Raw genomic sequence first — 15,950 nt, 5'->3', positions numbered from 1 at the left:
GATAAGGCGGTTCTAGTTTTAACACGTTAGCTGGTCAAGGTAAAGCCTAAAGGGTAGCTTGGGGGTTACGTCAACCCGCTAACAAGTGTTAAAACTAGAACTTCTCTGCCTACACTAGGATCTTCATAAATGTTAAAAACAACTTTTTCCTAGTCAAGTGACGGCCGAATAGGATAGGTGTCTTGTTTTCTCAGTGGGTGCTGGGTCAAGGCCCATAATTCATTGTATGATTGTGGGGAACTGATTCTGGAAGCTGCCTGTTTCATGTTGACCTCCCCCACATGGAAAAATCTAGCACATCCATTGCCTATTGGAGTCAGTAGTGAGCTGCCTGTTTCATCCTGCTCTTTGACCAGTTGCTGGGCTGCTGTGATTGAGAGTGTAGAGAATGACCTGAGACCTTGCCTCCTCAGTCTGAAGTTCAGCCTTAGGCGTTATAATGATTTCATGCCTAGCAGGGAATAGTCCAGCATAATCAGTGGTAGTCTTCTGCTTTGCCCTAACTCAGCTTTTCACAGGCTTCCATTCTGACCCCACCCTATCTGCTTGCTTGTTCAGTCAGGGACTGTGCCTTCCTCTGTGTTTATACAGAACCAAGATCTTTGCTGGAGACAAATAATATATAAAATACAGAACTACATTTGAGTGTCTCCTTTAAAATAAATGTTTTATTACCATGCTCTATTGTGAAACAAAATGAACTAGAATCTTTGCATTATACACTGCAGGTCCCATTTTCCAGTTCATCATAGCTTTTCTCACCAGATGGTCTTGTTTTCTCTTATGCTGAGAACAGTTCCAAGAGGATTGTGTGAGGCAACTGCTCTTGACATTTCATTTTTCAAAAGTCTTTTTGTTTTGGAGTGATCATAGCACTTATTGTATGGCAATTTTTGAAACCAAATGTGTTTACATGTCATTTTCTTTTTGATTGCCTGGCTTTTTTATATAAGCTTTACTAAATATGTGTGGGTTTGGAATTTGAACTCTTCCCAAAAGAATGGTCATGAAAACAACATCAAGGTCATAAATTTGCACTTGTGAACTAGTTGTACACGTTTTGCAGAACTGCATAGCCATTGCTGCAAGAGATTTTGCTGCAGAGTCTATGTGAAAAATAAATTTGCTCTGATTAACATGATCCTGATCTACAGTATAGTCTGATCTATAGTATAGCCATTACAAACATTGAATCTATCTCCCCTTGTAAGTATTCTCACACTTCTTATCAAACTGTCTGTACTGGGCTAGCTTGATTATCACTTCAAAAGTTTTTTTTCTCTTAATTAATTGGCCTCTCAGAGTTGGTAAGACAACTCCCACCTGTTCATGTTCTCCGTATGTGTGTATATATATCTCCTCAATATATGTTCCATTCTATATGCATCCGAAGAAGTGGGCTGTAGTCCACGAAAGCTTATGCTCTAATAAATTTGTTTAGTCTCTAAGGTGCCACAAGTACTCCTGTTCTTCTTTTTACAGTATAGTCTAATATTGCAACCCTCTGCATGTATTGCTACTGTCTGAACCCCACTATTTCCTATCAGTCATACGTCTTCCTTTATAGTAGTAATATGTAAAAACATGAAATGGAAAGGAAAAGTATCTCAAGCACTATTGTTAGCTCTTTGTCCAAGGATGATTTATATTGTTAACCTGGAGCTCTTGGTGACAAGTACTGGGGGAGGAGAGAGAATAATTTGTGGTGTTCTTCTCTTCTCTGACTAGTGGGGGAGGACACTCAGAATGTAACTGCCATCATTATTTTCATATTGGTGCCCTGTAAAAAAGAGATGCTAACATACTGTTGGGAGGTTGTTAATGGCTTGATGCAATCACTACTGTTTATTTCCCAATTAGTTTGATATCTCTAAGAGGGAACCACAGAGGATTTATAGATTTAATAAGGTGCATAAATTACTATGAATAAATAATAAAAGGTCAGATGAAAATGAAATGACACCTGTGTACGCACTTTGCTTTTCAATGACGATGGCTGGAATTCTGGTTCCACGCTCACAGTTTGAATAAATTGGCATTGTGTCGGGGATGAAAACATCACCCATGGATGGCAGCACTGCACCTTGGCACTTTTATGTAGCTAACCTTTAGAGCCGGCGAGCTAAGGCCCAATGCTGCTTGACTCTCCCACAGAAGTTTTGTGGCTGTTGAATCTATACAGGTACTGGACTCGCTAGCCATGCCCTCATCACTCCCTGGGCTGTCCCAGAGAGCTCTCCTTTCTCGCTCTGTCAGATAGCGAGAGACTGCAGGGTTTAGATCCACAGTAGAACTGGCCAGAAAATGGAATTTCCTTCCAGCAAAAGTTTTGAAGGGGGGTGAGGGAATGAGGTGGGGAATCATCATGTATTGGAATGAAAAGTCAAACATTCAAAATTTTTCACAGGAAAAACATTTGTTTCAGAATATTGAAGTTTCCCTTGAATGCTTCAGGAATTTTATTTTTGTAATAAAACTGACCTCAGATTTTTATTTTAAAAAATTACTTTTTACCTGCCCTTCCCTCCTTTCATTTATGTATTTATAATTTTGGTTCTTAATTTCAAAGACTTCACACTTATTGCTGTAGAACACAAAGAACTGTGATGTCAAATATGGGTTTTAAATTTCATCTTATTCCCAAATAGGGTGACCAGACAGCAAGTGTGAAAAATCGGGACAAGGAGTGGGGGGGTAATAGGAGTATATATAAGAAAAAGACCCCCCAAATCGGGACTGTCCCTATAAAATCAGGACATCTGGTCACCCTATTCCCAAAGGCCTTTTCTTCTGCAGATGATGAGCATCTGCTCCTAGTGATGTAGAAACCTGATTCACAAACCATGATCTTTGCTTGGTATATTTTAGAAATTATTCCTTATTTTGTGCCCTGTCTCTAGGGATTGTATTGCATAGCATTAGCATAAACTTCCAAATTTCTTTAACATTTTAACATTCTGAACTCTTTGATCTCTTGTACCCAATATAGATTGCCCCTTTTATTATTATTATTCCCATTTGAGAGAGAAAATATTGAGACACAGAGAAGTTATGAGTCTGTAACTGAAATAGAATCCAGGAGTGAAATTCTGGCCCCATTGAAGTCTTTAAACACAAGAGCATTCAAACTATACATGCTTTCTATACATATGAAAGTTCTGCTGCACCATTGCCATCCTGACAACGAGGAGTCCTGTGGCACCTTAAAGACTAACAGATTTATTTGGTATAAGTATATTTATGCCTGTATCTGTAGTTTTCACTCCATGCATCTGAAGAAGTGGGATTTTTTTACCCACGAAAGCTTAAGCCCAAGTAAATTTGTTAGTCTTTGAGGTGCCACCAGATCCCTCATTGTTTTTGTGGATACAGACTAACATGGCTACCCCTCTGATACTTGATTCCCATACTGGGTTCCTCTATTTTTTTGTGTGAAGAGTATTTAAACATTTTGTTTACTTTTTATTAAAATAGGTTATAATGTGACACTGTTTTAGGATTTAGTCACTTTACAGCTGCACCAATTTTTATCCTAGATTTCAGAATTCACGTGCAGAGAGGTAATTGTACCTTGCAAAGATGAGTAATACAGATCAAATTCTTCAGTACCATTGTTATTTGTTGAGCACTCACTCTGTGTTCAGTGCCATATACTTCATAATGACCCAAATCCTGTTCCTCTTACTCATGCCAAACTACTTTTGATTTCCTTGAGTAAAATCAGCAGGATTTTATCCATAAAGCCAAGTTTATCCCTACCATCACTTGGGTTCAATGTAGTTCATGATCCTTGCTTGCAGAAGCATACAAGGTAGACATAGACAATACAATAGAACCATGTATATATATATATATAAAATATGCCTAATGGAAACTCATTAGATGTTAATGGTATGGGAAACGTATGACCTTTTCTATCAGTTTAATACAGTTTAATCGATTTAGGAGCAAAAGCTGTTTACATTTGTTTTTTGTTTTTAAGACTTCCAGCGCCTTGTATTCCTCTAAATACATATGCACTGGTTGTGCTCAATTGCCCGTCACAAATCTGTAATGGGTGTTAATGTGGTGAGCTCTTGCTGCTCTGACTGCTTAAACCAACGCAGAACAGCTGCAATACTTCGGCACGGCGGGAGAGCAAAAGAACCCTCTAGTTGTTAGAAATACATTTGCTGCCATGTGGAGAACGTCAGTGGTAATTGAATTGGAATTTAAAAATGACTCCATCTTTTTGTAAAAAGTAATGTCTTTTTTTAAAACTTCCCTGGGCATCAACCAACGATGGGAAAAGCAGCCAGGGTAATTTGACATAAACGCCTTACATGGAGTTCCAAAATGAAAACAAAAATTTTTCAAATAAGCAATACATGTGGGAAGGAAAGGGATGCTAGGCAGGAATTAGGGGAAATCTTTGGGAGGAAGAAGTAATAAAATTAAAGTCCAAATAAAAACAGATATAAAAATATTTTAAGTTAGTTGGAGATGCAACCTTGCCATTATGTTTTGGGAGACCTAAAATCAAAATCCTGACCTCTTCCATGATGTGCTGGAGATGAATCCTTAGGGCGTCACAGAACCCACTCATTAACATTCTAGTTTGAGTCCAGTTCTGGGCGCCACATTTCAGGAAGGATGTGGACAAATTGGAGAGAATCCAGAGAAGAGCAACAAAAATGATTAAAGGTCTAGAAAACATGACCTATGAGGCAAGATTGAAAAAAAATGGGTTTGTTTAGTCTGGAAAAGAGAAGACTGAGAAGGGACATAAGTTTTCAAGTATGTAAAAGGTTGTTACAAGGAGGAGGAAGAAAAAATGTTTTTCTTAACCTCTGATGATAGGACAAGAAACAATGGGCTTAAATTGCAGCAAGGGAGGTTTAGGTTGGACATTAGGAAAAACTTCCTAACTATTAGGGTGGCTAAGCACTGGAATAAATTATCTAGGGAGGTTGTTGAGTCTCCATCATTGGAGATTTTTAAGAGCAGGTTAGACAAACACTTGTCAAGGACGGTCTAGATGATACTTAGTCCTGCCACGAGTGCAGGGGACTGGACTAGATGACCTCTCGAGGTCCCTAGCAGTGCTATGATTCTATATTTACTCCCACTAGTTGCATGTTCTTTATTTGAATTGGGAACGATGAGAGAATTTCACTTAAACTCCTAACTTGGTTATTTTTACATTTGTTTTTAATAGCTCTTGATCCATCCAAAGACCCATGTTTGAAGGTAAAGTGCAGCCCCCATAAAGTGTGCGTCACTCACGACTATGAGACTGCTATTTGTGTGAGCCGTAAGCAGCTGGTTCACAGGTAAGGATGCACTGTCATTACATTCTATTATGCCCCTGTAAAGTTCCATGGACACCAAGATTAGAAAACTCAAAAGAGAACATTAAAATAGATTCTTGAGACATTCTTTGAACAATTAAATTACATTTGCTTTTGTTGCTGAGTATAACATTTACATTTATAGTATCAGAGGCTAGAGCAGGGTTGGAACTGTTCCAGAAAGATCAGATGTTTTGGAACACAGGGTACCGTAGGGTGAATTGTACACTGCAGCATACCTACTGCCTAGCTCTGGAAGAAGTTTGTTCAGGCAACAAACACGGTGCATAAAAGCCTGAATTCATAAAATATGAAAATGTTCCAGATGCTGTACACTTCTACAATAGAAATGAATTAAGTATAAACAATTAACAGCAGTAGCAAACATAGGGAATTTCGGTTTTGTTTTAATAAGCAAAATCTGTGCTTATTAGTAAGTTAAAGTTGGAGGTTTTGATGGCTCTAGGAAGAGTAATCCATAGATAAGTCACAAAATTACAGAAAGCTCCAGGTCCCTGAATGATTAAATTAAGAGCCAATTAAATAGCAGGTACTTTAAGAACTTTGGGATTTCCAGATGAAACTAAGGCTTTCTTCGCTGCAGTGTCAGCTGGAGTTATCTACACTTGAGGTAACTTCTCCTGAGTTAGCCTAACTGGAGTGAGAGCCGTTACACCAGGGGTCGGCAACCTTTCAGAAGTGGTGTGCCGAGTCTTCATTTATTCACTCTAATTTAAGGTTTCGCGTGCCAATAATACATTTTAACATTTTTAGAAGGTCTCTTTCTATAAGTCTATAATATATAATTAAACTAATGTTGTACGTAAAGCAAATACGGTTTTTAAAATGTTTAAGAAGCTTCATTTAAAATTATATTAAAATGCAGAGCCCCCCGGACCGGTGGCCAGGACTTGGGCAGTGTGAGTGCCGCTGAAAATCAACTCACGTGCCGCCTTTGGCACGCATGCCATAGGGTGTCTACCCCTGCGTTACACTCTAAAACAAAGCTCTAGCTGCAGTGTTTGGATTTGCAGCACCAAGTGGCAGTGTCTCCACTGTATTACAGAACTCCACTTTTAACCCAGACCTGCTGATCGCTGGGGAGCTCCAATTTAAAGCACCAGTTAACTCGAGCTAGAGACTTCTGTGCGTGGACTGGAGTCAGGTTAAGGGCTGTACTCAAGTTATATCTTGAACTAACACTGCAGAGGAGACAAGTCCAAAGGGACTTAAGCCTCCAGATCCCTTTGAAATCCAGGGGGGATTAGGTGACTAGCTCCCCTGAAAATTCCACCCCAAAGGACAAGTTGTAATAGACATTGAAAGATAATCAGAAAAATAAAACGGAATAAGAAAATCTTGAACATCAGTAAAGGGACTTTAAAAATCAGTGTGACTTTACTGGATGCAGGTGGGAAAGCTTTAAGGTAATATGAAATATCCTGTGATCTTGGAGTATTTCTGTGATTGTTGGCAGTCCAATGCTGATGCTTCTGAGCCAAGATACATTCGCTTGCTCGGTAAAACGTATTTGTCATAATCAAGCTTCATTCACAAGGATTGCAAGATGCTTCCTACAAAAGGATGGGATCAAGCTGGCATGACAGAGCTATGAGATGCTGATGGCTGTGCAGAGATAAACCTGGAGCAATAGGCTAAACTTTTAGTGTTGGTGGAAAGTGTCAAGGCTGTATTGTCAAATAGAGTTTCCAGGGGAATACACTTTTCAGGGGTGCCTAGGCGTCACAGTAAAAATCGGCTAGAGGCATTCAGTTTTGTACAATTATGTCACATCCAATATTTAATAAATATCAAATAATTATAAAGATCTCTCAAGAATGTTGTCAAGAATGGAAAAGACTTATGTGACTACTCACCTATGTGTTTGCTGGATCAAGGCCTTAACTTTTGCAATCTGTTCTCCGATTTCTTTTGTACAGTTAAGGAAAAATCCTTCTTTGAAGAGCATTTTGTCCAATACTTAAGTGAATTCTGGTAGCATTACAAGACGCGGACAAATAAAATGGTTTTCTTGAAATATATTTTGCCTTATCATATAAAGCTAAAGTGGACAAAGTAGTATTTTAAACCTGCAATTTGGAGCATAAAATGAAGCTTGTAAGATTAAGTGCATGGTTGTATGTAGTGCTTATGCTACCAGGAAATTTTACATATTATGCAACTGCATGTCACACCTCAGAAGAAATTGAAGCACTTGTATATCACAGGTATAAATAAAATACATGTTGAGCAAAATAGTTCCTGGGCTGTTTCCAATATTTGTTGTCTCAGAAGCAATCAGACAACTTGGTTAAAGAGGCCCAGAAGGAACGGTACGAAATGGAAGCTGCATGTCCCTTTTGTCCTGAAATCAGTCCCACGTTTATGTGATCTCTCTAGCATTCCTGTACTGCCTGCAGCCATTTCAGGTCAACTTTGAGTACCACTGTAGCTATGGTGACAGTTTTTAATTCTTTTTCCACCTTGCTTTGAAAAAGTCTTCAAACATTTTCCAGCAAGTTTTGTAGTACTGTGAACATTCCTATTGATGCACGGTAGGGGTGTGTGTGTCACAGAATAGCTCTTGCTCTCAAAATCTCCAGCTAGCTAATTTCCTCAGAGGGTAGAAATATCAGTGAAGAAAGTATCTAGCCAAATTCTTTGAGGACTTAAATCTCTTGACCCAATGGACAATAGAGAATTTGGCCCTCGCTCTCTGTATTTTGAGACTTTGTGTTCCTTTGGCCGTGCCTGACCAGAATATTATATTAGAGAGACAAGGTGAGTGAGGTAATATCTTTTATTGGACCAACTTCTGTTGGTGAAAGAGACAAGCTTTTGAGCTTACAGAGAGTTTGAAAGCTAGTCTCTCTCACTAACATAAGTTGGTCCAATAAAAGATATTACCTCACCCACCTTCTCTCTAATATCCTGGGACTAACACGGTTACAACACCATACAGAATACTGCATGTATGATATCCGTTTCATTTTTGCCCATATAAATCAGCAACTCCAATAGACTCAGTGTAGTTACACCAGTGTAAATCCAGTGTAGCTGAGAACTGGGCCCTATCTATCTGTATATATAAAGTAGCCGGATATGAAATAACACAGCATCACAATGATTGTACAGTAACTCCTCACTTAGTCGTCCTAATTAATATTGTTTTGTTGTTACATTGCTGATCAATTAGAGAACATGCTCGTTTAAAGTTGTGCAATGCTCCCTTATAACATTTGGCAGTCGCCTGCTTTGTCCACTGCTTGCAGAAAGAGCAGCCCGTTGCAGCTGGCTGGTGGGGGCTTGGAACCAGGGTGGGCCGGCAGCCCCCCATCAGCTCCCCGCTCCCCTAAGTTCCCTGTGCAGCAGCCACCCAGGAGGCTAGCAATTGCAGCTATCCCTCCCCCCACTGCCATGTGCTGCTCCTGCCCTCTGCCCTGGAGCTGCTCCCGGGAACCTCCTGCTTGCTGTGCAGGTTGGGGGGATAAGAGAGGGGGCTAATGTCAGGGTGTCCCCCTCCTCTCTGCCCCCCACTTACCCCATCTCTCTAGAGCAGGGGAACAACACAACAGGGTTCAGGAGAGAGGGAGCTTGCTAGCGGCAGTTGCTGTCTCAACTTGCTGATCTACTTAAAAAGCAATGTACTTAGAGTGGAGTCAGTGAACTTAAAGGGGCAATGCGCATCTCTCTTTCTCACACACACGGTGTGTGTCTCTGTCTGCCATGCTGTCTCCTCTCCCTCCATTTGTGCTGCCTTGTAGAATGTGAGGCTACATTAACAGCCATGTGTTAACCCTGGAGGGCTCAGCCGAGTGCTAGTTCATCATTTAGCAGCAAGGCATTCCCTGGAAAATATCCCACCCTCGTCCACCCTCTGACTTCACCAGCTCAACCAAGCTGCACAATCATCATTGCTGTGTATAGTATTAAATTGTTTGTTTAAAACATATACTGTGTGTATGTGTATAATAGATACAAGTGTATAAATTATAAATAAAAACAAATAAATTAATGGAGATATCCTATCTCCTAGAACTGGAAGGGACCTTGAAAGATCATCAAGTCCAGCCCCCTGCCTTCACTAGCAGGACCAAGTACTGATTTTGTCCCAGATCCCTAAGTGGCCCCCTCAAGAATTGAACTCACAACCTTGGGTTTAGCAGGCCGATGCTCAAACCACTGCGCTATCCCCCCCCCCCCCATGCATAATGTGACTAACTTTCAAACCACCCACAGCAACACCCAATAATGCTGTTTCGTTTTCTTTGTGCTGAGGTGCACACTTTGTAAGCCACTACAGTAAGTTGGTAATAATGTATAAAATTGACCTTGATGGAAGAATATTCATTTACACAAGCTAAGGATATGGTCCTGAGACTTCTTACCTACAATATATGGCGTCATAGGCATGCATAATGTTTTACAAAGCACATAGATTAGATAAGTCTCTGCCCCAAGGAGTTTACCATCTAAATTGGGCAGACCTGGTACAAACAAAGGCAGGGGGTAGCAGACAGTTGTAGCAGATCACTGACTGAAGAATACCTAAAAGAGATGGGTTTGAAAGTCTTCCTGTGTGTTAATTGGTTCAAATATACACAAAACACGGTAAATAGCAACTTAGGAGATATTTACATATCTACATTGCATTTTTGACATGACACTTTACAGGATTTCAGCCTGCTTCTCCTGTGAATGCCTCTCATAAGAAGGAAAGTTCTTCTGGGAAACACAGAAAGGACAAAAAGAATTGGCAAAGGAGTAACAACCATGTTAATGTGACCAGGGCTTTGAAAATGTTTTATTGGACCCATGTAATTTGTGATTGCTAGTTAGATCATCATCCCAGAGTGATATATTATACATACTTCCGTACTCCTAAAAGTCAAGCTGTTAGCTCAGTATTCTCCAGTAGTACTGACCATTGTTATGGAGAGAAGCCAGTACGAATGCCTCACTAATTTATTATTATTATTTTATTGAAAGATCTGGACAAGTTTACCAGATGAAACATCTGTCCCTCTAAATTCCACATCACAGGGTTAGACTGACCAGGGAGACGTTGACTGCTATATTTATTCATGAGTGAACTAATCCCAATCTCTCTCTCTCTCTCAAATATCTCTGGGTAATACACTAGAAAACCTTGGTTTCTGGTTAGTTAGGGTCCTGTGGCAAAAAAGGCTGTGAAACCTGGCTACCAGAGGAGTGAAACTGTATATGTTTTGTACCACTGCTGATTCACGTGGTAATTGTTTGGTTGAGGTTGGATCTGAAAGGGAATTCAGGAAAGAGAGAGAGTAATAATAGCAAGAATGCCAGTGACGAGGCTGCTTTCAAGGACTGATGGTGGAGGTCAGAGTGTTATATACACATCTTTGATCACAGCAAACCCACTGTTGTTTGAGCATTTCTGAAAGGTTACCCAGATAAGAAGCATGGGCTGGAACTGCCTTGTTACTAGAGTTTCCTGTATTGTACAAACATTTACCTTTTGTTTTTAATATGTGTTAAACGTGGAACCTTGACACTGTCGCTTTAATCTCCTCTTTGTCTCTTTGCAAGTCTGCGCGTTTCTGTTGCTTGCTTTTATGCTCTGCCAGTAGTGCTAAATGCTAATAAGATATTGGCATGAATCCAAGCATTCCTCTGGGGGTAATTTCTTCCTGTACTGGACACCTGACTAGTGGCCTGACCAAGTTGAGGGAGTGTTTGTTTCTTACACAATCCCCAGTTTAAGGCTAAGTGATTTACATGGTGATGTTTATCAAAGTTTGACTAAGTAAGTCTGTATTTTGATGTGTTGTAACACAATCAAACCTGGGAAATGGTAATTAGCTGTGGCTCTAGTAATAGCATCATTTTTCCCCAATTAGTTTTATGCTGTGGTGTGGTTATTTTGATTCAGAAAATAGATCTTTTTGAAGGTGATATTTAGAAAAACTGTGTCCCACAGGGAACTGAAAAATAACATTGCTCAGCTGAGCGCACTCAGCGTTGGTATATTTTTCAGTGCGTCACTGAGATAATTGTACTTGCTTACTGTTTTATTGCCTGTTCTCTACAAAGACCAACCAGCAACTGAAGGACCGGAGAACTGAGATAAGTGATAGGGCACCGTTATGCTGTATCTTTTTTTCCTTTGTCTTTCCTTTTCTTTGCTGAGAGCAGCCAACCAGCTAAACTACAACTACTTCTCATTTATTCTTGTTCCAAAGGACAGTGTTTGAGTTTTGCAGATAAGTTAGAAACAACCTTTTCTTTCTGTTTATGATAAAACTTGGGAAGAAGCTTGGGGAAGGGAAGCATGATCCCTTATTTATGAATGTTCTACCCCATCACACCACAGTCACAGATCGCCATTTGTCATAAGTAAGGCCCCTGGATTGCTGTAGGAAATATTGTCAAATTTTACAGGAAGTTTGGAAAATCCACAGGAAAACATGTATTATTTATATTGCTAATATTTAATATTAGCAAACAAAAAGTATGGTAGTGACAGTTCAGATTGCAGCAGGACACACCCCATCCACCCACAAAATAGGCTGCATTGGATATGAAAAAAATCTGAGCAGAGCCCCAAAGTCTTTTCTAGAATGACAAGTTTCTGTAGTACGTAGTCCAGGAACTTTACCCATGAGCCTCCATACATTAGTTTGTTACGATGATAATGCTAACCCTTCCACTTCTTAAGATTCGTGTGCAGATTAAATAGTTAATGTCTACAGTGCTTTGGAGATATAAAGCTCTATAAATGTGCAAAGTTGTTGTTATTTATTACACCAGAGTTGCTCATGAATTGTGGGCTATATATGCAGGATTGTTGTTGTAGGGTTGCTTATGAATGCTGAACATTGATTTTTCTTATCTGCCAGTATTGATTTTTGCTTTAGAAGAAAGAGCATTGAATTGTTTGATAAAACCCACGCACATAAAAATACAAATTCCATGGACTTATTCAAACAAATATACTGTAACATAAAAATTGTCAAATGTTGGGCCTGTCATACCTTGCGCTAGCTTTGAAAATTACTGTAATTGTCTCTGAATGAAAGCTCTAAATATGAATAGAATATGGTAAATGATATATTGTGTAGTTTGTAAACTCTCCTACATTGTTCTGTCATTACTGTTATTCTTGCTAATATCTAATCACTCGTGGTACATTATGCAGCTTAACTTTGTAACGAAAGCAAATGCAACTGCTTACCTACATTCTTTTATGAGAGCCCTACCAATCAAAGAGAAAGCTGTCTTTGACGTCAGAGCAGAGTACATCACATGACATGTAAAATATCAAGACCTCAGAGAAAAGCTTTATAAAGTATTTTATGAGGGCAAACGATCAAAAAAACCATCGCAATTGTAAGATTAGAAAAAATAGATGCAATTAATCACAGTTTTAATTGCACTGTTAATAATAGAATACCAATTTAAATGTATTATAAATATTTTGGATGTTTTTCTACATTTTCAAATATATTGATTTCAGTTACAACACAGAATACAAAGTGCACAGTGCTCATTTATTATTATATTTGATTACAAATATTTGTACTATAAAAAAGATAAAGAAATAGTATTTTTCAATTCACCTCAAACAAGTACTGTGGTGCTATCTCCTTATTGTGAAAGTGCAACTTACAAATGTAGAATTTTTTTTCATAACTGCATTCAAAAACAAAGCAATGTAAAACTTTAGACCTTGCAAGTCCACTCAGTCCTACTTCTTGTGCAGCCAATTGCTAAGACAAACAACTTTTGTTTACATTTACAGTTTTCCACACCCCTGAGTGAGTGATATAGCTATGCCAACATAATTTGCTAGTATAGATCAAGCCTGAGAAAAAGGGGGAAAGAAACTGCAGAACCTGCTGAAAGGGAAGAGGGTTTGAAGTGAAGGCTGTCCAGAAACTGAGGGCCAGCATTTAAGCAGGGTGCTATACTTGAAAATCTGGACCACCTCTGTAACAGAGGGCACTCTGAGAAACTGTTCAGAGGCAAAAGGTAACTTGGATTAGAAAAGAGAAATTAACTAATATTGAAGTGAAAAGCCTGAGGTTGCATCTTTATGTTTATTTTCTGCTTTTCCTTACTGCTTCCTCTTTGAATCTGTAAAAAGAACAGGAGTACTTGTGGCACCTTAGAGACTAACAAATTTATTAGAGCATAAGCTTTCGTGGACTACAGCCCACTTCTTCGGATGCATATGCATAGTCCACGAAAGCTTATGCTCTAATAAATTTGTTAGTCTCTAAGGTGCCACAAGTATTCCTGTTCTTTTTGCGGATACAGACTAACACGGCTGCTACTCTGAAACCTATCTTTGAATCTGTGATTTTTTCTACTAAATATATTTATATATTTTTATCCCAAGCTGTTCTCTGTTGTGCAGACTGTGTGGAATGTGAGTCCTAAAGTGAACTGAAAACAGGCAGGGGGCTGGTTGCACCCTTTTCGGGGAGATGAACTAAATGAGAAAATTCTGAGTGCCTGGTAGTGAAGAACTCGGGAAGGATGGATTTGGGGAGACTCAGGACCGGAAGCGCTGTTGGGGGTCACCCTGCAAGCAGTAGCAAGGCTGGTGGAAATCAGGGTGAGGTCTTGTGCTTGTGGGCAGGCTGCTGGTGTCAGGGATCTGAGCCAAAGCTGCACAGAATAAAAACACCCCTGGTTACAGGCAGGTGGTCACCAAACCCTTTACTGCTGTGGGTAATCTTCAAAATCTCAAACCTGCCCTTTGGCCATTCCTGTCTTTTAGCCTGTAAGTTCTTCAAGGTAAGGGACCAGTTAGTCCCTTTTAGTGTGAAAAGCCCCTTGTGTGTTGTGGATATGAACCAAAACAAATTATAACAATAAAAAGCTGGTAGAAATGTCTCCTTCTCAGCAACCCTCAGAAAAGGACATGTTATCCGGGGTAAGAACAGTAAAAAAGAGCATGCAGGGCTTTTATATTTAAATAGACAAATGGCTAAAGGAGTGGGTGGAATCCTCTATCTGCATCCCCCTGCACTTGGGGGAAGAGTTCCGATTGCATGCGCATCATTCACTTTGGCAGTTCTTGACTTTTGAGTGTTTAATCAGCAACTTGAACATTCTGCTGCTGTCATTTTTTGAATCATATTGTCATTATTATTAATCATTAAAATAGAAGCCTCATACTTCTGAACATGTCCACAGGTACGGGTTAAAAAAATGGTCAAAATCAGCCTCTAGAGGCCACAAGGGTATAGTAATAGAGGCTCTCCACTTTCCTGTCAGTGCCACCACTTTTGACCTTTGACTTTGTCATTTTTCATTTGTAATTGTCCTTAGCAGCTGGCTGACTTTTCCAGTGAATAGACTGATCTCCCGTGGGAATCAGGATCTGCTGTCTTTACTGGGCTTGCCGTGGCTAAGGATATATATCTTAAAGACTGCTGTGTTTTCAATATGTCAAAAATATTAACCATAGAATTGTATTTTTGCTGTTTATCTGTATCTGAAATTTGTTGAGTAATCCATTCATTCAGAAATTATTATTTAATGTTTACAAATGACCCCCACTGCTATGTAAATTATTCCCTATGTATACAATAACCTACTTACTAGAGATTCTACATTTATTGCTAGTTTTTGTGTAGAGGCCCCAGGACATGAAATGAATGTGTTGAGTAGAAAAGTCTTTTTTTTTTTTTTTTTAGTGCTAATAAAAGGCATGTTTTTATAAGATTGGGATTTATGTTTACAGGAAAAAGGTTTTATTAAAGCCTTTCTTCAATTGACAACATCCCACTATATTGGAAAAAGTATTAAATGTTCACCCCTTCAAAATCTGCCTTTAGTAAATAGTATTGCAAATTCCTATTGCAGTGTGTATTATAAACTTAAAATATTTTGTATGAAATTTGCAGATTAGCCCTTCAAAAATACTGCTTTTCATTTGACACAGGTCAGTATGTCAAGTCATTTTTTTACAATGCTTTATCTGTTTACAATGCTGTATATTATTCATGTCACACAATCTCAATGTGTACATAATTTTAAACCCAATCAAATAGAAATTGATCTTTACTTTGTACAAAATGTCATACACTTTTACCCCGATATAACGCGACCCGATATAACACAAATTTGGATTAAAAAAAAAGCAGTGCTCCGGGGGGGGGACTCCGCACTCCGGTGGATCAAAGCAAGTTCAATATAATGCGGTTTCACCTATAACACTGTAAGATTTTTTGGCTCCCGAGGACAGCGTTATATCGAGGTAGAGGTGTACTTTTTATTCTTATGATACCAAAGATTCGCATAGAATTTATCCAACAGCCCTCTCAATACAGTCAGTGGAAGGTATTTATGTTTATGGGTGAAATTGAGACCTAGAGGCAGATTCCCCCTTCCCTTTTGGACTTGAGGGACATCCTTGCTAAAGGTATTAGAGGGGTAGCCGTGTTAGTCTGAATCTGTAAAAAGCAACAGAGGGTCCTGTGGCACCTTTAAGACTAACAGAAGTATTGGAGCATAAGCTTTCGTGGGTGAATGCCCACTTGCGTCTGATGAAGTGGGCATTCACCCAGGAAAGCTTATGCTCCAATACTTCTGTTAGTCTTAAAGGTGCCACAGGACCCTCTGTTGCTT

General features: G+C 39.2%; 1 protein-coding gene across 3 annotated transcripts in view; it reads left to right on the top strand.

Moving 5' to 3' along the window:
* SPOCK1 (SPARC (osteonectin), cwcv and kazal like domains proteoglycan 1) overlaps positions 1 to 15,950 on the top strand; it is a 496,308-nt gene that overhangs the window by 289,429 nt on the left and 190,929 nt on the right. For all 3 annotated transcript variants that reach the window (XM_034779825.1, XM_034779824.1, XM_034779826.1), the window contains one exon: positions 5,198 to 5,312. In XM_034779825.1, coding sequence (XP_034635716.1) covers positions 5,198 to 5,312 — 115 coding nt within the window. The remainder of the gene's footprint in view (positions 1 to 5,197; positions 5,313 to 15,950) is intronic.

Source organism: Trachemys scripta, chromosome 8, assembly GCF_013100865.1.
Source record: "Trachemys scripta elegans isolate TJP31775 chromosome 8, CAS_Tse_1.0, whole genome shotgun sequence".
Lineage (NCBI taxonomy): Eukaryota > Metazoa > Chordata > Testudines > Emydidae > Trachemys > Trachemys scripta.
Note: the sequence above shows the minus strand (reverse complement) of the source record. Positions and strands in the feature narration are given on the sequence as shown.